Raw genomic sequence first — 23,901 nt, forward strand, 5'->3', positions numbered from 1 at the left:
GTGTCGAGTACTGTGTTGATGTATAGCCAAGAGTTCAATATCCGTCATGGTACCGGATGTGTACTTGAAGCAAATCAGGTACGAGGTACATCAAAACTTATCGAGTAGGTTACATTTGGTCTGAGCGGGTGTGGACCAGGGTTAGTAAACCCAAGGATATGGCGTTGAAAACATGTGGAAGAGAACATCCCTAAATTGGGAGTCGATTGTAGTCGGTTGTAAGAGGCGGGCTGGCCAGGCCATTTTAGAGATGACGAAAACTTGCCAGGTATCTATCCCTTCAGTTAACAACAAGCTACGACGACGTAAAAAGCGACTATACGCGCAACAAAGTAAACACAAGGAGTCTCTAACTTGTAGAATGTGCCTAGCCTTGTAGTTACCTTTGTCTTTTCTACTGATAAGGCGCGGAACCGAATATACAGAGCCACGTGCGTTAGGTAGTCAATGAATAGGTACACTAGCCACACGAGCTTTTGTAAAAGAGATAACGATCTAAGTGGAAAAGATCTAGGTTAGGTAGAACACCTAAACTACCGATGAGCGCCCGCCGCCACTCTTGTAAGAGTGGGATTGCATCTCTACGCCGATCAGCCAGTCTGCTAAGACCCGAATATAGACCGTGTTCTCTATAACAAGAGGAAAATGAAGTCATATCCTATATGTTCAGATACCTGATCTACACTCGTAGATTGGTTGCTTTCGCGGGTTTGCTTCGTCATTTCCCTTCGCCCGTGCTATGGTTTGAGGGGAAGTCGAGAAACGTAGATGAACGAATTAAAAGAAAAGACAAGGTATAGGTTTTCGATTCGAGACGTTCTTACTACGCCTCACTCGGAATCTCCAGGCAGGAAAAAAAGCGATGCAAAGCATCAGATAGGCCAATGTTTGAATTGCAGCGAAGAGCCGCAATTCACCCCGTGATGAATCATGCCGGCGACCCCATTTGATGGCTCTAACTATTTCTTGCAGAAGGGAAAAAAGGGTCTGCCCTAGTTTAGGAGGTAGCCTCTTGCAACGGCGAGGGTTCATCCAGTTTGTAATTAGTTAGAAAGCGAGAGGCTTCAATCGTCTGTTACATCGTCGCTAGGCAGATAGGAAATCTGCCCGGCCACGGTGCGGCCCATTCCTCGACCGTGGTGGATATCGCGAGTCGACATCTGGCTGTGGCTCATCGCCTCAGAGTTCTAATCCACGAGGGCTCAAACTACTATGTAAAATCGAGGGCCTCGGGATACATCATCCGCGAAGGAAATAGAAATTATCTCCCTCGGCCGAAGAGCCATCAAACGGTTAACGGGTGAACCTCAAGCCGAGACGGTGAGCAAGCAAGTTGAAATTTGGAATTCCTATGTACAATACGCACGAGTGATCCCTTAGGGAATTTGGGGGCCCTTTATTGGAGAATAGAAAATGGAGAATGGAGAGGAGACAAGGGTATAGAGTGTGAGACGATTCGATGTTCGAATCGGGTGAGTTAGGATGTGGGATGTGGACTTGCGGGTAGGTCCCATACCCATCCCATACCCATGAGAAGTTCAGATAATAGTACAATGTAGAATAGAACTTTGTAAGAAGGGGGGTGATTGAACTGGAAACTGGGGCATGTTGAATTATGGGCTGAGTTGATGCAAAAAATGGGGGCACAGTGCACCCCCCGTTGCCCCACACCGCCTAGCAGAAAAGAGAGTATCGTACCTGCTGTAAGTATATAAGTGTGTGTGTATTTGATAGTTACAGTGGGCCTTTTCCACCTCATTTGAATACATACCCAAGGTAGTTCAAGATAGGTAGTACAAAGTATATGTAATAATATGTAACAATAATATCATAATAAAATAATGACAATAATAAGTCGGCCAATCGCGGCATCTTGTAAAAAAGAGAGGTACCTCTCCAATGCATAAAAGTCGAATGTTACAAAGGTATGTAGCCATGACCCAATGCCTGTAAATGCCCGTAAAATGCTTTTTCGGTATCGGTATCTTACTAAGTACGTCGTCGTAGACGTCGTCGAACGAATTGTTTATATATACTTCGCATATATCTACCTAACCTACGTGTACTACTTTGGAGCCGTCTACCGTCACACAGGCCCACAAGCAGGGGAAATCGTCCCTAAGATGCCATTATACAGATCCGCTAGATAAACTATTCAATTCTGATCCAACAATATAAGGTTATTAGCGCTATTCGTGGGTACGCTAACAAGCCGTTGCACGTGTACGACATGTAATAAACGACTAGGAACAGGTTGTATGTAATTTGTAGGTACCTAGGTAGGTACCTAGTTATACATAAACTCAAGACGACGGCACGATGTGCGGTGGCATTGTCGATAAGGAGGGGGTCCTTCATCATATTCGAGTACTTTATTATTATTATTATTTTTAATCGGGTCTCGGGTGATAAAAAGCTCGATGGGAATTTCAAGACATAGCCCCCAAATGGTAGGTAATGGTAGGTTGACATACCCTGTCTCTCGCTACCTAGTACAGTCCCGGGTACATAGGTACATGTTTATTCGGGAGTGATAATTCGTCCCGCATAGCATTCGGCAACTTTGGCTACCGGCGGAGACACGACGGTAGGCAAAGAAAAATGTGGGAAAGAATCTCCTCCCCCCGATCATTCCCCTCATAGCCGATGGCTTATACAACGTTATGCAACCCGGCGGTAGGACGAAGATGATGTGTTGTCGGTACCGACTGTACGGGACGCGCAGCATTGAATGGATAATAAAGCTGCAATCCCTATGGGTAGTTTGCGCAGTATGCGCTCCATTGCTGACTCGGCGCTGATGTACGAGTGTCAAGCAAGAACCCAAGAGAGAAAGCGGGTGGCTTGATGGTGCAGTGGATGCAAAGAGATTGTGACATGCCGACGGGACATCGACCAAATGACGGCAAGCCGGAGGGGACGGATGAAGGGTCCCATAAGGTCATCGAATGGGGAATACCTTACATACCACATGCATACCACGTACATACCTGGTCCTTTTTTTTTTTTTGATGTACCCGACTTACAGCCCGCAAGGCTGCACAAGTACCTACATGTTCAGGGAACTTTATTAGCAACAGTGCGAACAAATAGTGATGTGGATACCAAGATAGGTAGGCTGGGCGGGGTGAAAGGTGGGTCATGTTGCAAAGTCAAGCGCTTAGCGCCTAAACCAAGGTGGCACTGCACATTGACCAGGCTCACCGCGGGTTCTTAGTGGCTAATCTCACACTAACCTCGCACCAAATATTAGTCGTTCCAGTCTGTCGGTAACCAATCAGATCCGGCCACACACCTCTCCCATACGAAGTCGAGGCAGCCTCGGTACCATCGCAGTATTATGATTATGTCAATGCTCTGCCCGCCTCTGCCCGCCTCTGCCATGTCCGAAGGCTACGTGACGCTGACTTGACATATAAGGATTATGGATTATATACGCATGTAAGTAATATCACGTAGCATAAATTAACTAGAATTGATGCCAAGCGCTGTTTCCTGCCGAATAATTCGCTGGGCTTCGAATGTCGGTCGGCCCGTCATCCCATCGTTTACAGGCAGCGATAAGGGTGTGCGCGTAACAGAACGTCAGCACCTTAATTGGAGGCTTAAGTCACTCGGCATATGTTGTAGCGATCATGAAGGCTCTATGTCCCTGGTTTTTCTAAACGATAGGGCTGAGCAAAATGTATATGTGCGAGTTCGTATGGTAACTAACAATAACTAACAACCCGCGGTCCGGTCCGAATATAGAAAAGACCTATTGGTTTACAACCCCCGTGTTTGTCCCCCCTCATTGGATCAGCCCTACCAAGGGAGATCAGTGTTTAGGCGACCAGTTTATACGAAAGTAATCGCCGGCTGAGTCCATTTTACGCAACATACTTATTTATTCAGCTTGCGACTAACCACGAGCCAGACAACTACGTCCGCGCGATTGGAAAAAGCCATTACACCGTATTCACCATCTGAGCCTCAAAATTTGTTAGTAGCCACACGGTAAGCGACCTTGGCGGGACTTGTTCGAACCAACAAGTCTAAATAGCCGCGGGTCTATCCAATAAGTGGTAACCTAGACGACTAGAACCTAGGCATCTCCCGAAGAGGATACACAGTATGCCAAGGACCCAGGCTCCAATGTGAAAAGTATCGAGCTTTAGGTAGTTAGGGTCAGATCCCGATTTCAATCCCCTTAAAGCAACTTTAGGGCCAGGGGCGGGTGACTATCCCCTGCTCCTATATACAGGTAGACCCCGACCACACAAGCAACCCATTATAGCCCAGAAGTCGTTAATGGTAGCAGTTATGATTGGTTGATTGAATAATGATCACTTCTCGGGGATGTATTCAAGAGAGGCTCTATTCATGTACTAGTAAAGAGATCTTCCCTCAAGTACCTACAGTGTAACACCACTTCACACAAATCTTGACTTGTACCTAGGTTAGGCTTTTGGACTTAAAACTCTTTTTCGACTATATAGACTTACTAATTGTTAAGTTCAAGTATAGCATATATCTATACCCTCCCCCCTAATCCGTCCTATAAAATCGAAGGAGTTGAGAAGGAACACATATAAGCGCTATGCTCACGCAACAGGTACCTAACATATCCAAGTTAATGCTTTTTTGCTTCATCCTAAGTCCGACATGACCGTCAAGTTTCGGTGCGATATGATTATTGATAATACGAACTGGGGATATTTCTGGAGTACGTCGGCTTTTGATCAGATCTATCAACCTAGTCCTAGTCCCGTATTCCGTAGCAATCCCAGAAAACCCGTGAGTGGGTATCGCCCGCGTTTGAGTTGTTTACTGGACCTCCTTCAGTCTCTATAACCGAGGAGGATCAACGTTCTGCAATATTCATACTGCTTTAGGTAGGCATAGGAGCGGCGTATGAGTTTCCCCTGGCAGTAATAGCATTAACTTGAGGCGTAGATGTGAAATAATGGTTCCATAGCAAAGTGACCCCCTTACAGTCGGCCCTCCATCCGGGAACACACCAATCCAAGCTCAGGGGCTACCAGCGCCATGAATTTCAAGTCGGCATCCTTGCTATCAATTTTAAACTGACAGTTGACCCCCCGGAGAGCTTTAATCAAACAGACGCAGAGCAGTTCGACGGATCATCTCTTCGATGGGAGATCCGTTTCAACTACGTAGGACGATTTTGGCAGGTACTGGCCGTGGGATAACCCCAAACCCACGAATCCATAGGAAATCCACATGTAATTCCTAACATACATCATAAAAGAGGCGCAGACTGAGACTGGACGTTAACCTTCTAAATCCTATTCGTACAATGTTCTAGAGACTGAAGGAAGCCTGTTTAGCCCAAACTTAGACCAGCGGAAGAGCATCATAAGCTACTGCCGCTACTCACCCCATGGATGAGACCCCTGTCTAGTCCAAGCCATTGCCTTGACAAGGGTACTTTCTAAGAAAAAGGGAGGGGGGAATTACATATGAACTCCAAGTGGCAAACGATGAGGGTATTTCCCGCGGGATTTAATGGGGTACGCCCCAGTCCCGCAGCCATAGTCAAGGTTAAAAGCTTCAGTAGGTAGTTTTCTACGACCCTCCTCGTGCACGTATGAGCGCAATAGAAAAATTACTCATCCGGTGTCTATTTCGCAGATAAAGTATGGTCCTCAAGGCATCCGGGGAGCCATTAGGGAGGGTGGCTCATCATGAGCTTAGACGAATCATATTATTGGCATAACGAAGTAGGTTCTTAGATGCCTAGGTAGTGATGTCAAGGCGACATATTGGAAAGTTGGGGTTGAAAACTAGATTGCCAGAAGCTGCAATATAGGCCAGCAGCTATACATTTATAAGCACGGCTTACGACTTCCTGAATTCCGCTAGTCATAATCTCTCGATGTTCACGATGTGCGTCATTCGGATTGGTCACCAACCATTCGGTACTGCTGACAGCCGCCACCATACCGATCCATTGGCCAGCCCTATGACCTGTTGTAAGGCGGCATGGATGTATAAGTATACATAGTATAGTATCAAGTGAGAAGGATCTGGCTGTTGGTGCTGCTCAGTAGGGCTTAGAGCTCAGTGCTGCCCAATTTGATTATGGATGGATTTCATAATTATAGGCCCCCAAATTCCTGTTCACACACACACACACACACACACACACACACACACACACACACCACTAAGAGACAGACAAGAGATGCACAAAAACAGTTAACAGATGCGAAAGGGTGCATCGGGAAGCATCTACGGAAGGGAATAAGCTGAGACATGAACAAGAACCCCATCTCCAGTCGCTCGGGCCCGTAGGTAGCGAGATGGAAACTTGCGCGTACTGTCGAGGTTTCGACCAGGACTGCGAGGTAGATAGGCTATGTAGAATACGTATTCTGGCGGAAGAGGTACAATGATGCAACATTAGCCACCAACGCGTCTTCCCTCTTTGAGTTGAAGTTTGATTAGGATTTTGCATCTCTGTCTGCACGTGTCCGGCGGAGAACCGAAAATTACCGATGATTTGCTGGCGGAGAGTGGCCAATCATATAATATGAATGGGGATACCCATGCCACCCCCGGGGCCCCTTCACGTTTGGTATACGTACGTACGTAGGTACATACATTAGGTAGATTACATGACTCGGGACGACTCAACAACTGTGCCGAATCCGAATCAAGGATGAGATACGGAGGAAGATGCAAATTCAGCCTTGTCTACCGACCTCATACATAACATCGCCGCAACATCGCAGTGGCCCCCCTCCCCTCCCTGTGCTAACCTACTATGTATGCTAAGAGACCAGTGCTTATGTATTCAGTAGTCATCAGTTTCGACCGCAATTTTTATTATGCATCCCGTAGCTGATCAACGACGGCCTGCTCCATAGCTAGGGTAGATAGTATGTACGTGCATCATGCGATTTAAATGCCGGCCCTTCTCCGTTCAAGTTTGACTTGAAAGGGTTTAGTTACACGGGGTCGTTGCGCAAAGTATGGTATGTACCTATGGTTCTCTAGCTAAGGGGGTATATACAATACATAATATAGAATATTGGCAGGTAAGTAATCTATGTTCTAGTAATAGTTAATTAAATCCTGAACACGAGAAGCTTTTGTAGTACAATAGAAGTCTCACATAACTAAACATAGTTAACTAACTAGTTAACTAAACATAAACATGACTTATCTCGGCAACTGTCTAATACGCCAACAAAGCAGTAATCTCGGGGACCATCTTCTTTTTCTCTTCTTATACATACGTATAGCCGTTGCCGATAACTACCGTGTCCGACGAAAATATGATCCGATAGGTATGCCTAAGAGTCGATAGTACCTATCCCCGAAACTGTTTCGATACATACCACTTAGTGCATAAATGACAGAACTAGGGGTCGAACCGGCGACGCAAAGAGCCAAGCATGGGGCCCTCGCAAACTCTTGCCTTTGATTCTCAGTTATGTAAGCGATGCCAAGTAGATTTCCGGTAGATTTCCCCGATCTTCATTTATCGTGCCACTGGCTCTGGCGGACATGCTCTGTGCGCATAAAGCTCACCGCGACTTTTCTTATATCTTCACCGATACCCACTTACATCTATAGTACAATACATACATACACTTTGGGAAGGGTTTAAACATCGCTTACGTCCGTGGAGACTGATATAGAACCTTTTGGGTTCTAATTAGCCCCCAGCAAAGTGTCCGCCTCCTCGGAATGCCCACCACGTGTTAGGTACTCGTTTAGATCGGGTACTCATGTCGACATAAGTTATGTGGACTTGGATAACCATCTACAATAACTACGATACCAAGTAGTATCCTTTCACATTATATCTACACCCCCGTAGTTGTTCATCAAGAATCGAACAGCTTCGAACAGCTTTGTTTACCAAACGTGGCAATACTTGGTAGAAATTCCAATGCTCAAAATCAAAATCAAAATCGCCGACCCCATGAATAGGCTATGCGAATGATTAAGGACTCCAATCAGAGGAGCCGCGCTGAGTGTCTATACGCGACTTTACTACAACTATGCAGGAGGAGTTGACGCAAGGGAGAACTACAACCGCGAATAAACGTATTAAACATAACTACATAGTATACCTAATCTCTTGCTGGGAAAGGCAATTAATCTGACTCAGCCAATCGCTTCCCCAGTCAACTCTTACGAAGGGCGCTTCTTGAAACAGATGAGATCGAGAACCGCTGTCGTGCGACTACGTGTACATACAGGACATGTACACTCTTAGCCTTAGCCTCATGATCTCATCCTTAACCGCGACGAACATGTCCAACTTTCCACAGTTAGTTATGCTAACTACCTACACTACATGTAGCATAAGCTTTCGTCCCCTCGGACGGAACAGCGATTTGTACATATCGAAAGGAACGATGAGAAGCATCCCATTTCGCTTAGGCGGGAAACAGGCATCTTGTAACCGTTGCGTTAGCAAGGATTGCCACGAGGTCGCCAAGGTTGCCCCGACAATTTCTCACAGGCGCGGATCACGTCTCTAATACACCCATGCCATATATATATAGGTATATATATTTGCCATCCTTAATGAAGGACATGGGCCTCCTAATCTCGGTCGCGTCTTAGCTAGAGTCTAACCTACATACATACCTATCGAACTACCTAAGGTTACAAGTGTACTTCTTCAAAAGCCGAGAGAGATAGGGTCCTACCGATGTAAACACCGCTCTTGCGAACGGCGATAGTGAACTCGCCGCCAAGCCCTAGAGGATAACAAGTTCCTTTTCCTTTTCCTTTTCCTTTCAACTACGCTAGGAGCACCGCGCCGCTGTTCTGCCGTATGTAACAGCCTTACGAGAACCCAGGCCAGGAAGCTCAGTTGGTGTAAACGCAGGTACGAGCATCTAGATCTCCTAAAATTAAAAGTGTGTAACCCCCCAAGCAAACGACCAGATCTTCAGGTCTTCTCCACCCCTAGCCCCCTAACATGTGCTATGTATGGCTCGCGGGAGGCAGACAGGCGGTAGGTATGTAGACCTTCCCGGCGGGAATTGCTGTTAGTCGCCGTGTTAGCATTTTACTCGGGGGGAGGGTCTAGGCCACGTTTCTGGGGTCCCAAACGCAGATTCCAGGAGCGACGCCGTTGGGATGACCTCGATGAGATGCCACCTAAGTTGTAAATTGTCCTCTCCAGCTTCTCTAATCCTTCCACAGACTACCACGTTCCATGTCCCATCGGGAATAGTTTTAGATGGCGAAACGTCGCATTGCATACGTAGGGCGTGGACATCAAATTAGACCAGCCCTAGCCTACCTAGCTTTCGCTACCTCTGCATGTTTGTATGTATGCATGTATGTATGCTCGTCAGAAGTCCTAGGAAACCTGGAGACGGGAAGCACGATGACTGGGTGCGGTGTTGGTGTTGTTGGTCGCTAGCTGGCTAGCTTACAAGCATCGTGTGTACCATCCGCGCTTAACACATACCAACTAGCGACGAGATCATCCTATCCTAGACCCGGTACTTGCGCGCATAGCTTCTGCTTAACCTAGGTATGTACTAGAAATCCTCCCTGTCGATCCTCTCAGGGGGGGCATAAAAAAGATTCGAAAAGTTCCATGTTGTTGCGGACTGGGTAGTCACTCCAGAGGAACGCGTTCGGCGCCACAGCTGTGAAGGATCCGGCTGCTACGTGACCTACGTAAGTAAGATCAATACCCCTAAGAGTAACTGGTGTGTGTGGGCAAATAGTCCAGGCCATCCACACGCATCTCTGAAACGTATATGCGTGTATGTGTCCATCTACCTGAGGATCGGTGACGCCCTTTAAAAATGTTCCGATTCGGGCAAAGGCCATGTGCTCGCCGTCACGTCGCGTCGCTACGCCGGCGCCGAAACGCCGTGCCGCGACGAAGGTGCGGTAAGTTCCGCTGACCCCGGGAAGGGGGACGAGGAACGATGATGTCCTGGAGTTGTCAGTCGGTTGCCGAGCTGAATGATTGGGTGCTACTATTTCTGGCGTACATAGCTGATCTTCCTGCCTCGACGATAAGCCAGCCTACTCAGTAACCATCTAAACATCAGGCATCATCGTCCACCCCCGATTCTAACCCGCGGCTCCTCGTCGATGAATGCTAGGAACGCAGACATCTCTCGGTAGCGAATATCCTTACTAGTCCGTAATTTCGATTAGATGATATCATCCTTCCCAAACGCCTCAGGACTGTGTTGTTGGATGTCTCTATTTTTCAGCTACAGCCTCGCCGTAGATCTTAACAAACTACTAATCTAGGGGGCATCACAGAATCCTCTTTCGCGCACCTGAAATTAACAATAACCAACACCGACTTGTTCACGACGCACGAGCTCGAATCCCCCAAAGGGTCCAAGTTACGGCACACAAAGCTCTCACAAATTCACCCATATCGAGGAAATGCTATCTGGATGAAGTTGTAACATTTTCAATTTTAATTTTCGCCCCGAATAATGCTGACTATGATCAATGCACAGACCAGACCAGTGACCATGATATAGAACTATATCACACAAAGCAATCCACGCTGAAACCCCGACGCTCCTGGTATACAGTTCCCCCCCCTTTCGCAATATTGTGCACAATGAAGAGGGATTATATACCGTTCCTCTATAGTCATCTCTCCTTGATCGTAATCAATTTCTGCTAGAGGTACCACTCTAGCATTGAACGTAATTAAAACTCACATCAGGTGGCAGACGAAAAGAACAGTTTTCTCGCACGCCTGCCCCTCATGCGAGTCACATCCCGGACGCATAATTCAACCAAGCCCCCAATTCCCCATGCTCTTAAATCCATGCATAAAGTGACCTGTAGCACCTGGTCGGTGCTGTTGAATCCCGGGAACATATGCTCGCTAGTGTTATTAGCATCTAACGGTTCTGCTCAAGTGTGTCATAACCCTCCCCAAGGTCATCCTACATTCCTTCTAGGGGCTGAGCGAAGGTGTAGTTAAAATCTAACAAGCCGTCTAGCATCCAATGCTGGGGATCGAAGAAGTCATAGTTCGCGTCACTTCCATACCCTAACCCAATCATACTGTTAGCACTGGCGCTCAGGCCGTGACTTGCCGTTGGTGTTATGCCACCATTACTCGTCGCCATCGTCGTCAGATTCGCCAGATTATTATGCGGCAATAATGTGCTATCCATATGTGTGGAAGACGCGGAAGACTCATTACCTGAGTCTGGATTAGTTGGATGTTTAAGAGCTACTCGATATTAGTAAATCCTCCAAGCCACGCGAGCGAGGTATACTAATCGAGAGGAAAGAAATTAGGAAGTAGTCTTACCATCAAGTGTCCCACGACCCTGAGCTTGGTACTCTTCCCTCCAACGCCAAATAGAGTCAAATACGAGACTCATGCTATGTCTACAACGGACTTTCAATTGCAAGGTATCGTCTATAAGAACAGAACTGTCGTCGTCGTGAAATGAGGTGTTGTTCTTATTGTCAATTCGCGCGCCATTCCACATCTGAACCATCAGCTCCGCTAACCGCCATTGTAAATCGTTGTCGAGCACGCTCGTCCTGCGGATAGCATTGATGGTTTTATGAAATAGAGTTCTTCCCCTTTCGAAGTCTATCGTTTTAGCAAAGAACGACCTCATCAATTTTAATAGAGCGAACCCGGCAGCAACAAGCATCTGTTGGATGTAATTAGTGGCATATAGCAATATATGCTGGTTTGTGTCCAGAAACAGGAGATCCAGAAAGCTTGTAATGGCTCGCCATAGGCCCATGAGATCGTCCATATAACCGGGAGTACTGCTGGAATCAAAGAATCCAGCGAGGCGAAGATGGACATTGGCAGCAGTTAAGTGTATCTCCACAATCGGCGATAGACGCTGTGAAAGGATTGATGTCTGTAATTCTTGGAAGTCCCGGCGGTACACCCGCATCAGCATGGCTCTGTGTTCGTCGCCGGCCACGCCTCTGGGGTCGCTTGCGTTACTGTACATTTCTTTTGAGACTTTATCACAAAACCTCTCTATTCTCAACCTAGCCTCAAGTTCGGGGGAAAGCGTGAAAGGACCATCCTCACCAGGGCGGATTGCTAGTGTCCAGTCGTAGAGAGAAGTAGCTGGCTGGCCGTAGCCGGTTCCAATAGACTGAGCGACAATATTGCATACGGCCCAGGTCGTTACTCGATCATGAAGTTGGTCCTTGTTAAGCTCTACTGATACGCGGGAGAAATCTTGAGTATGGTTAGGTCGATGTAGGCCGATTCCTGTGGCAGCTTTCATCATCACACCACATAAAATATGAGTTGGGTCTGCCGTCGTTGTGCTTGTCGGCAGAGGCCAGGTACATAATAGGCAAAGGGCCTTAACGACGAAATAGCTATTCGGTACGTCGCCTACGGTACCCCAAAGCAGTCTATTCAGAGGGCCGCTTGACAGTTCGTGCAAGATGCTAGGCTTAGCATGGTAACGCCGCGAGGCAATGGCGATGATGGTCCAGAAGAGTAAGGCATGTTGCTGATAATATAAATCAGGGGATTGATGCTCGTTTAAAAAGGGGAGAAACGGGTGGTAATAGCTGAAAAATTCCTGGAACAAGCCGTGGACATCCTGCTCGGTCAGCCGCACTGTCTCAAGCTCATAGGCATAATGGGTTGCGGCTAAGCTATACGACCCTCCTCGCTTGAGAGTCAGAAGGGACGTAACAGCCTCATCGGATCCCATGAGCGAAGGATTTCGGGTATGCGAATACGCACTATTTGCGACGGGGGATTGCAATTGAGATTGCAGGTCTTCATCATCGTCAATTACAAAGCCTTGGGCTTTGGCTTGGGCTATCTTGCGACGTAACCGGTCGATCTCCTTTTCCATCTCGGCATGTTTCGACCTCTTGCCGATTCGTTTGAAATTAGACTCGATCTTGCACTCGAGTTTTAGACGATTACACCTCGAACAACTCTGAAATGGTTCTTGGACGACATCGCACCTAAGTTTCTGCTGCCTGCATTCATTACACGCACTATCCGGATACTGTTAGCGACGTGCCATCATATATAGGTATGTATATGTATATGTATATGTATATGTATATGCAAATATGTATAAGCATTGATACATGTTGAGGCTAAGATATTATATAATGATATAATACGCGAATGGATCGTGGACATACCGTTTCACGCCGGGTTGCCTCTTCTTTTCGGGCTCGGCGAGAGACTGATCTTCGTCGCCGATAACGCTACCGGGACTGCTTTCTATTCCGAGACCACCTTCGCTGCGCTTTCGCTTCATGGAGCCATGGCGATGAACGCTCACAGGGCTGGTAGGGCTCGTCGACGGCGCCGAAACGGCGCCGACAACCGTGTGGCCATCCATGCACTCTTCAATTGACTAATTATATCAATCCAATTGAACGTGACGAATGTGACAAGCTGTGAATTTGAGGTAATTTCTTTGCTCCGTATGGCTCCGTGCCGCTGCACCGGCCGAGGCTGAGTTTTGCTCAGCTTTGCTTTGCGTCGAGGTTCCGAGACCGATCACGGAATTGAGCAATTGGAGGGGTCTGGGCTAATAGCGATAAGAGGATATGAGTAGAAATTTGGGTGGGAGAGGCGACTTGCGGCTCCCTGACTTGACAACGGAAAAAAAAAAAAGTTGTTCGTTTTTTTTTTGCCGCTAACGCGGGAGTGGCGGGCAATGCGCTGGAAAGTGGATACAGGAACTGGATACTAATAAAGAAAGAACAAGTAGTTAACTAAGGGAAGTAACTAAGGGTAAGGTGAAGCAGGTAGGTAAAGAAAATTTAAGAATATAGTCTGGCTTTTGTCAAAGCAGTTTTAAGGATCATCCACTATCCGTAAGCTCGAAATCTCATTAGACGCTGATAGTCTCAATTGACCAAAGAGATTGGACTAATTGGACTACTTGGTAGGCAATTGGTAGGCAATTGGTCTCAATCTCGAAAGGTCATAAGTACCTAATCGGAATGCACGTAGGGTCAGGTACCTACATTACCTAAAGTGAGGAGGTACCTAGACAGCAAATCATGGGTCTTGTAATGAAGGAATGAGTTGTTCATTGTGCGAAGCTCCCTGGGCCCCATCCATCTCAAGCCGTCAACTGCATACAACTTGCATAGCACCTCCCTTGGCCGCCTTCCACCGACGAGCAAAAATGAGGGGTAACAAGGTCACACTTTACCCATCTTGGCCAACGGAATACTTGTCTAGGAAGGTAATCCCGGTCTAAGTGATCAGGTGCTCTTACCCCAATTTGTGTTCTTCAAATGAGAATCCCTGGCAGTCGAGCAAACACCATTTCAGTATTATATTCGCTTCGCAAGGTCTTTACAGCTTTCCAATTGACTCCAAGTAAAGAAATTTCTCCCTCTTTTCTTCAGTAATATGTTCTAAATGCTAAGAATATTTCAATTGATCAACTGATTCTCATTGTCGCACAATCGAGATAGCTACAAACAGCTTCGGCTCGACCTAAAAGAGTAAAGGTACCTAGGTAGGCCAAAATGTCCCATTTAGTTCTTACCTAGAATAGGCAAGCCACCAGCGCTACCAGAAGCCGTTAGACCGTTAGACGCTACCAAGCGACTAAGAGAAAGATGAATGCGCCGTTCGTGCATATTTACCGAAGTATAAGCGGCCGCTCTTCGGTCCCACCTATTACCTATCATCCTACCATTAGGTCTCCATCCTGCCATCGCATTCAACGCCATACAAATCGCTTCTTACGTGTATCCTATATATTAAAAATCATATAATTCTAAGCCTACCATTTAGGACCGCCGCATTGAACTTGGGATCACGTACAAAGTAAAGACGTGTATGTTTTATGTGTCCGAGTAGAAAAGATCAAGATGTCGACTGAGCACCAGCGCGGACACGTGCACCGAGAACTGGTCAAGGGTAAACTTCGACCACCGTTGAAGCCGCCCTTAACCAAATCGTATACAGTTCCCCCGGCGTCGATCAACGAAGTTGTGGTGAGAAAGCCATCTGAGAGACAAGTGAACCGTACGTGTCTATGGTCAATTAAGCTCAATACGAGCTTCGTTTTGACAATCTTTTCAGACGGTCCTGTTGAGATCTCGTCCGCGGCTACAGCTCAACCGTTTTTAGATCCCACGGTCCTTGAACGTCGTAGACGCAACAGCGGCATGACTTAAAAAAAACATGTGGAGAATATTGTCCTCAAACCCTAGTGGTATAGGCATTTCTGATTTACCGGGCTCTTGCTAAGTGTATGAGGGTGCAGTCATACCCATTCAGTTCCCAGGAACGGAGTGGACGGGCATGTTGAGACGAGGGCTGATCTCTCATATGCCGAGACCCTCCACTACTTCCACTACTTCCACCACTTCCACTACTTCCACTACTTCCGGCTAGACTAGGTTTTGTATGCGTGATACATATCGCAGCATGCCGAGCCCAAATCACATATCATTATCTTTGGTTTCGATGATGCATACTCGGAGTAGACCTACCGGGCTGCTTAAATCGCCACATTGCTGCCATACTAGTGCTATGCAGCCTTCAGCCATGCTTTTGTAGCTGCTGCTACCTAGCTGTTTCCCGCCTGACGTGGGTCTCCAATCTCAAGGGCTACATGGGGGCCACTTCACGAGTCAAGTCATCTTTAAACGATCCTTAATCGGATAAGTCTGGATTAGCAACCTCTTGCCCTTCTCTCCGCTCTCTGGGCCCTACACGTATTTCCTACATGCATGCGAGGTGAATCAGACGAAACGGCATGCTGGCGCCTAATCACTTGGGTTAGGGAGGTCCTCCAAACTGGTTCGTCGTTATATTAGGGTTTCCACACTGGCGTCTTTGCTCGTGAAACACACCAGTTATTCAACGGAAAATGTGAGTGGAAATTGAAGATCAAGCATGTGCTTCCGCCTCTCGTTCCCGGATTTCGCCCCCGGTCCTATGAGCTATGCTCCGGTCCGCAGTGTAACGAAGATCCCGACTTTCTTAATGTAGCACTCACACGTACTGAGAGCTTTATGGACGGACCGGCAGTACCAAATAATGGTTATCGATCGGGCCCCCGCAGCGAATGTGGTCCTGGATGCTATCAGAATAAGCGACCTTATGGATCCGGATGCAGGTATGCGAAGGTAGCTTTGATGAGATTTGATGCTACAAGTAGTTATAATAAGGCTGACTAGCACACGCGGGACATGCGCGTCGCCAAAATAGGATGCTCCTACTATACTAGAAGCTCTGCTAAGTTTTGGAATCAAACGTGTCGAATGTTCGACCAGCTCATGTTACATTCCGCATATTGTAGCTTCGACCGCTTTTTCGAGAATTCTACTCAAGTGGGATCGAAGATGGTATTACCCATGAAACGCCCCTCTCCAATGAGATGAATACGCAAGGGTTAACGTGTTCAACCACCTAGTTTATATTGAGATTGAAGAAGCGTATGCCGGGTCAATGTGCTTTGACTTTTTACACTGACCACGTATAATAGATAACACGGTACCATCAAAGTATTACTCGGCGTGCACCCTCAGGGTATACACGTACTCATCCTCTACTCTTCACCGATATTGTTTATCACTGTACCTCGTCAAGTTGTCCTACGCATCCCAATGGCTTGGTATTCTGATCCACTATCACACCTTGGCATCAACTTGAATACCCTATCTCGACCCACGTCCTCGAGATAATACAATTCAACCTCAGAACCTTACCTAGAGCTAGAAACACAACACATAAGCTATACTAAAGGGCAAGGCTTTTAATGCCACCCTTGGTAGTCTAGTTGGTTATGGCGTTCGGCTGTAATTGTGAAGATTGTATACCGAAAAGTCACCGGTTCGATTCCGGTCCGAGGGATTGTATTTTTGATGTTGCTTTCCATCATTACCTCACCTTTTTGCCAGATCCATGCCCGAGGTGGGATATCAGCAGAATATATAATATATCAACAAAAAAGAATCGTGGAAGAACATAAAAAAGAAACATACAACACCGGGGATTCGCTGGTCGTCACCGACCCAACTACTGGTCCGGCGGTATCTGGTTTATCAGAAGGGGAGAGCGGACGGGATCCCGAGTTCTCCAGATCCTATGGTCGTATGTGAAGGAGTAGGTTTCTAAGTGCGACTTATATATCCTTAGCGGTAGGAGTAGTAAGACTGGACTTTGGGTCTTAACCCCGAACGATTCACATGAAGATGAAAAAGGTTGGTTGAGTCTAATCTTGCTACAAATTGGCCCCTCAGAAACAGTGCGGCTTGATATGTACAGTATACATTAGGTATGGTCAACCAGGGAAGGACGTCCGACCACTTATAGCCAAGCCGACTGTGCGTTTGGGGAAGACTTTCCTGTCGAACTAATCGGTTTAGGTGTTTAAAGGGTAATGCTGTTTTAGGATGGTAGCAATATAGACAAAAAAGAAATATGAGGCAGAACCAAATCAAGCATAAATATCTCGTAACAAGTAGGAGGACATCAGATAGACCATTTTCTCGGCGATGCTGGTCAATTGGCGATGAGGTTATTCAGGGACAACGGCAGAAGGGCCCAAACGATAATAAGAAACCGAAGTCATTAGATCCCACTCTTCTCCCATCGCCAGTCTTCTATTTAGTTATCGTAGACCTATTGTTATACTCGAGACGAAGAGAGAGATATTATGATAGTAGTTGAAGCAAGGCTGAGTTATACTTCCAAGATACAAGCTTTTATCCTCATCTGAATTGGTTGACAAGGGGTCTGAATGATGATATACTCCGAAAAGAAAGGACAGAAACAACACGACACACCGACATAATGCGTAAATGCTAGGCATAAATAAAGGCCCTTCGATAACTCACGACTAGACGGTAAATTTGATTTTCATTTCAGCCAACGCACCCAAGTACAGCTAGTACCTAGTGTACATACGTTAAGCAACCTAGTTAGCCAGCAGCCATCATCAGCTTCAATTTGCAAGCCCCCCAGCTCAAATACGCGCACTCCGTGGCGCTGCCATCTCTCCAAACGTCATAACTCATAAACCCGTCCCTCGGGCATTCCCAAGTCGAGCTCCAGTCCAGAGAAGCTAACATTAACAAAGAACCAGATTCCCTCCTTCTCCCTTCCATACCTAACCTAACCGATCCCATATGTTTGCGTGCGCACCTAGGTATCCAAGCGGCGGAACGAATATAAAAATAAAATAGAGGTAGGTAGGCAAATGCAAACCTTTCCTGCGTGGAAAGTATCCGGCGCCGACAAGGCATGAGTGAATAGAAACTTTTCCTCATCCCTCCGACCAGGTATTATGATGCGAAAAAAAAAAAAAAAAAAAAAAAAAAGGGAAACATGAGAATAGCCCAGCCCTCAGAACAAGAATTCCTAGAAGCAAATTACAGCTTCCCTAAGACGACCCCCTCCTTGCCCTATACTGACTTCCCCGCCCGCTAAACAAGCGCTTCAACACGCCCTTCTGCGGCCTCTCTTCCCCCTCTTCCTCGTCGCCAATCACATCATCGTACATAGTGCGCGGCTGCCCCTGCCCCTGCCCATGCTCATGCTCATACCCCTGATCTTGATCTTGATCAAGATCGAGTTCCGTCTGGCTCTCCGTATCCGCGCCCACGCCCGCGTCCTCGCCCTCGTACTCGTACCACAGCCTCGGGACCAGCAACCGATACGGCACCGTGATGCCCGCCGGGTCGCGCGCGTTGACCTCCACGTTGAGACACACGTCCAGTCCGCCTTGCAGGTCGACCTCGAATTTCGCCGCGCCCCCTGCCGCCTGCAGTTGCTTGGCGGTGAGCGCCGTCGGCGTGCGGCGGAACGGCCGCGGCGGCGGCGTCTCCCACTCCGAGCTGGGGTTGTCGTCGTACGTCGTGTAGTTGCTGCTGCTGAACCCGCCGGTGCCCCCGTGCTCGCCCCTGGTCGGCTGCGTGAACGCGCGGCGCGGCGACTTGGCCGTGAAATACGAGTCGTCGCCGACTTCGTACTCGTCGTTGCGCTCCACGCCTCCGCCGCGCATCCGGCCCACGTTCGCGTTGGCGCCCCCGCCCCCGTAGTAGTCCAGCGGAGCAGGGGCATACGCGGCCGGCCGGGTCGGTGCGGCAGTCATAGTCGCAGCGCGAGCGCGCCGGGCCCGCGACGCTTCGTACATGGCCTCCTCGTCGTCGTCCTCGCTGCCGGGGCCCCAGCCACCGTTGATGCCGCCGTCATCGGGCCTATCGAAGCTGTTCCTCCGGCGACCGAAGATGCTGCCGCTGCCGCTTCCGTTGCCGTTGCTGTTGCCACGCGGGCGGGAGTTGTCGACGCGGCCGAGAGAGAGGGTGCGTAGGAGTCCGCCTGGACGCGATGCGCCGCTGTTAGAAGCGCGGCGGGAGAGCGAGCGCAGGAAGCCGCTGCCGGAGACGGGCGGGCGCGAACGGTCCGTGGGGTCGCGGGGTCCGTCCTTGCGGAGGACAGAGCCTTTCCTTTTCGATGAGAATCGGCGGAAGAGACCGCCCCGGCTGCCTGGTGGAGTGCCCTCAGGGGTCATTTCGTAGTCCTCTGGCGGCGGTGTGGGTGGTGGCGTCTGCCCGGGCACGTACTCGCGGATGGAGCACCAGTTGCGGTGGGGGAGGAGACGCTTGTTGTTACGGGGTTTGCCGTCTACTCCATTAGTAAAGATAGGAATCATGTCCTCGTCGGTCTCCTTGTCGAAATGATGAACCTTGTTCCGCTTATTGAGTATGTCGGCCATGATGTCAGGAGGCGGCGTATTGGCAATGGCAGATGATACGATGTTAGGCATATAGCGGAAGTCGTTGTGCTTAGCAAGCTCCTGTTTAGGATTCGAGTAGAACTGGCCGATGGCGGCTAGATGCACATCGCCACTTAGAATCGTCACGCGAACAGACTTGTCCGCAGCGAGATCCTGGAGGTCTTCGATGACGACTCTTCGCTCATCCTTGTGGTTCTTTGCCGTCCAGTGGTCATCGAGATCATCGAGAACTTCAACGCCTCCGTCGAAGCGGTTGAGGAAATTGCCCAGCATGCCCGCTTTTCCAAGGGCTTTGATGGGATCCATCAATCGCGAAGTCAAGCTAAGAATGTCAGCACCCTCGTATTAGATCTCGTATTAGATTTGCGCAGGATTGAAACTTACATGTTCTCAAGCCACACTAACCGAGGATAGGCAATTGGAACCCCCAGGAGAACGAGCAGATGCTGCGTCTTGCCCCTGACAATCTCATCGTAACAACGGTCCATAAGCTTCTTCCACGTATTTTCCCGCAAGACATCGTCTCTTGTACGCTCAGTCCGGCAATCAACCGCGAGCAGCGCAATCTTGGATCCCAAAAACATGAACGTGCTGCGGCTCAGCTCGCGGATATAAGGTCCTGGCTTGACACCTAGAATCCAGCTTGGTTCGGTCTTTTCGGTTTCATCGGGCAGACTCTGGTGCTGGAAGAGCATGTAGTATTTAAACGCAACATTGCCCAGGCCGCTGAACACTGGGGACTTCATAAAGTGGTGGGGGTAGGAACCAAAGCCATCTATAATGTCGTGATCGTCGTACATGTTGACCATGGGGATCTGACAGTTTGCTAGGCCGAACAAACCTTGCGAGAACCACATCATATATCTATTTAGGTAGAACGTTTCCATTTCATCCTGCAGCTCCGGTATTAACGGCGCGTTGTTCTTGTGCAAGGGATTCTTAATATCCAGCCAGTTATGGAAATGAGGACTCTCTCGCATGATAGCATCGTTGTAAAGCTGATCTCCGCCTCCAAGCATGACGTGGAACGGTCGGGTTTGATGGTTGTTGAGCACATCACGCCACATAGGATCTGGTCCGCTGAAGTCATCTGGGTTCACGCTCAAGCTAAACCCATTGCAACTGTAGAACATGATATTCATCGACTCGCCCCGAGGGGGCACCCAGAAGCTCATGGCAGGGCCATGGTTAATGCGGTAGGCTATTCTCTGTTGATAGTCTCGGAGTTCGACCTCAATGTTGAATCTCCAGAACGTGTAGCCTCGTTCCGCATGCAGCCGGAACCCACGAACGTCCTTATACTTCCCCAGCTTCTCTCCGTCAACCTGCGTCCGTCTTTTACGACTAGTAAAAGAACCCGGAGGATCAGGCCCGTTGCTGAAGTCAGGGGCAGTCCTTGTGATTTCGAATAGACCATCATCAGGCTCCAATCTCGAAACGTCCTTAGCTTCTTCTAGGTGTTCCACCGGCCGTACGTATAGTGTTTCTCCCCGTCTACCGAGCTTCGGTATGCCGGCGATTGGGTCCACGTACTCTGGTGGAAGAGTCTGTTCCCCACGCAGCTCTACGGGAGGCGGTGGGAGGAGTTCAATAGGCTGAACAAAGAACCGCAGGATCGGAGGAATGTCATATGACGACTCCGAGTCTTGCGTGACGATCATGACGCTGCCTCTCCATATCTCTAGGTTAGAAACCTCGTCGCTGCGGTTTGCTTGCACTGGTGGCTTTTCGTAACGAAGGCCGCAGTAACGTAGCAGCGGCCCGCATTTGAGATATAATGCTGGTTTAAACCTCGTCGGACCTTTAGTATCGTCATACGGGTCCTCGAGGGCCTCGGGCGGTGGTCGCGTCGTCGTACTACCTCTACGCCTACTGCTAGGGGGACTTTCCCACCATGGCGTACTCTTTTCAGCAGTAGGGTTAGGCTCTTCACTTAGGTCTAACAAAGGACCCGCCAGCGTTCCAACTGTAGCCTTCTTCCATTCCTCCAAGTACTTTGGTGGTTGATATATCCCTCGACCAGGCTTGAGCTTACTCCGATACATGTAATCGTGGATACCGAGTTTATGATCGGTCATATCCGAATCATAGTCGTCCTCTTCGAACATTTGTGCCTCATGTTTCCGATCCGGAAACGTCACAGATTTCACAACATTCCTAACGGGTGCCGGCGGGTCTTCTATATTACGTACTGGGGTTTGATAAGGGTGCTGTGGTGGTGGTGGTAGTGTGTTTGGATTATTCCTTACGGATTCAGATCGGCCAAGCACAGCCGCGGCTGCAGGCCCTTTCTGTTGAACTAGAGGTTCTTTATATACTTCTTGTTGTTTCAGCTGCTTACCTCTTGCTGGTGGCCTTTCAATATACTCTGGCGAAATAGGTATCTTCGTACTCATCTCATTTCTAGGCCTGGCAGTTCCTAGCGGAACACCTGCATCTCTAGGCACTTCATTTGGACGTTCTTTTTGCGAATCGCGTCTGTACGGAGCTGTTGATCTTTCTTCGGCCTCCTTACGTGCGTTATACCAGGGGTCACCCGGCGGGTTTTTCTTAAGCTTGTTGCTTCCGCTACGAGTGAGAGAAAAGCCTCCACTCACTGGAGTAATAGGTGACGTTGGTGAATTACTCTCTGCATCTCTCGGTATAATGATGTCGTTCTTAGCAGCTCTCTCACGAAAACTTAAGTTACCTTGAGGTATATCAGCCTTCTCAGCTGCTGTGATATTGCGATTCCTAGCAACTGGAATTTGTGAGCGTGGGAACTGGTCGGGTGGCTGTCTGGCTTCTTCTGGGGGGCTACGAGTTGAAGGCCCCTGGGATACGGCCACTGATGGCTGCGCCGGTACTGTATCAGCAACAGCTGCACGCTGTTCTTCTGGCCGGGCGTCGGATTGACGCCGATCTCTAGACCGAGCCGGCTGGTTAGTTTGACGCTCCGGTAGAAGTTGAAGCCTCTCTTGAATTGAAACACTTTCTTTCCGCGCTGCTCGTTCTCTTGCGCGATGCTCAGCAGCTTCAACACGGGCTCGTTTCTCTTCCTTGGTGATGCTATCGAGGGTCAGCTCGAGCCTTTGCAACGGTGACCGGTCGTCTGCCCACGTTGGGCGCTTTACTGGCGCATTCAGTGTTCCTTGTCTTTTTGGTGCAGAGGGATCTACAGTCTCCTTCTCGGTTGTATCGCCGTTTGCTGGCTTCCCTATAGATCTAGTCCCTTCTAGACCCCGAAATGCCTGTTTGCTAGCACCCCCGCCTTCGCCAAATGTTTGCAGACTTCGATCCAGTACGGGTGCTCGATTTAGTCTGTCAACCTCTGGGGTATCATCTTTGTAAAAAGACTCGGACTCCATAGCCGCTATTCGTGCTTGAGGGGAACCGTATCTGGGAGAACCAAATCGGTAAGCCGAAAGCGGCGGCCCAGGCGAACCGTCCGGGTTGTAGGTGTACGTCGGAGTAAAGGCCGGGCTACTGTTTCTGTAAGGGTCCCTATAGCTGACCGGCGGAGCTCTAGGGACGTCGGGAGCGGCGGGAGGAGGGGGAGGTGACGCGGGAGTCTCGTCGTAAGAGATGTCTTCTTGCGCCCGGGTGGTACGTCTTGCCCGTTTTCCCTGCGACTCTACGGGATATTGGGGTTGCCCGTAAGGCAGAGAGGGTGGACGGGGAGCTAGCCCGTCACCTGGGAAGTTAGAAGTAGCAGGTGATTGTAGAGGACTAAGTGTAGACTCTGTATAAGCGTCGGTGTGGTTGGTTTGTACCGATGCTCGGTTCGACTGTGACTGTGACTGCGACTGCGATCGGGAGTGGGAGTAAGTCTGAGACAGAGACGGAGCAGCGGACTGGTCCAAAGACTGTCGACGATCAGTCTGATCATAGTCGACAGACATGCGGCGAGCTTTTGATGGGGGCAATTGGCCCCAATAAGGCGCCGACATTATGAGTACCTAGCTATCAGGCCCAGCGGTGATTGGGCTGTAAAGACAGGCTGAACTTGAACTGGGGGGAGGGAGAGAGCGTGTCGAGACTAACACAGTAGCTCTCATCTGCGGGTGCCCATGATAGACCAATGCCATGCAGACACATGCGGTTCGGGTGGTTGAAGCCAGTAATTAATGCAGGGGGAGATGGGGGAGATGGGGGATAACAGATTCAAGTATTCAAGACATTCAAGACATATGTAACATTATGGAGACGCAATCGC

General features: G+C 48.8%; 3 protein-coding genes and 1 non-coding gene across 4 annotated transcripts; 2 read left to right on the plus strand and 2 right to left on the minus strand.

Annotated features, from left to right (window-relative positions):
• Positions 1-10,910: 10,910 nt before the first annotated feature.
• On the minus strand, positions 10,911-13,331 carry F4813DRAFT_381248 (uncharacterized protein; the record flags this gene model as incomplete). The annotated part of the gene is made up of 3 exons (XM_049245648.1): positions 10,911-11,203; positions 11,285-12,975; positions 13,129-13,331. The coding sequence occupies 3 exons, from the start codon at positions 13,329-13,331 to the stop codon at positions 10,911-10,913; spliced, it is 2,187 nt and encodes a 728-aa protein (XP_049098893.1).
• A 1,495-nt stretch (positions 13,332-14,826) lies between these two features.
• On the plus strand, positions 14,827-15,360 carry F4813DRAFT_390271 (uncharacterized protein; the record flags this gene model as incomplete). The annotated part of the gene is made up of 3 exons (XM_049246989.1): positions 14,827-14,983; positions 15,041-15,080; positions 15,225-15,360. The coding sequence occupies 3 exons, from the start codon at positions 14,827-14,829 to the stop codon at positions 15,358-15,360; spliced, it is 333 nt and encodes a 110-aa protein (XP_049098894.1).
• A 1,370-nt stretch (positions 15,361-16,730) lies between these two features.
• On the plus strand, positions 16,731-16,819 carry F4813DRAFT_t88. The gene has a single exon. It is a non-coding gene; the product is annotated as a tRNA-Tyr (tRNA).
• A 1,531-nt stretch (positions 16,820-18,350) lies between these two features.
• On the minus strand, positions 18,351-23,635 carry F4813DRAFT_390272 (uncharacterized protein; the record flags this gene model as incomplete). Its single annotated transcript, XM_049246990.1, has 2 exons — positions 18,351-20,028; positions 20,091-23,635. The coding sequence occupies 2 exons, from the start codon at positions 23,633-23,635 to the stop codon at positions 18,351-18,353; spliced, it is 5,223 nt and encodes a 1,740-aa protein (XP_049098895.1).
• Positions 23,636-23,901: the final 266 nt, after the last annotated feature.

The sequence above is a fragment of the Daldinia decipiens genome (assembly GCF_022478715.1).
Source record: "Daldinia decipiens strain CBS 113046 unplaced genomic scaffold F4813scaffold_20, whole genome shotgun sequence".
In the NCBI taxonomy this organism is placed as follows: domain Eukaryota; kingdom Fungi; phylum Ascomycota; class Sordariomycetes; order Xylariales; family Hypoxylaceae; genus Daldinia; species Daldinia decipiens.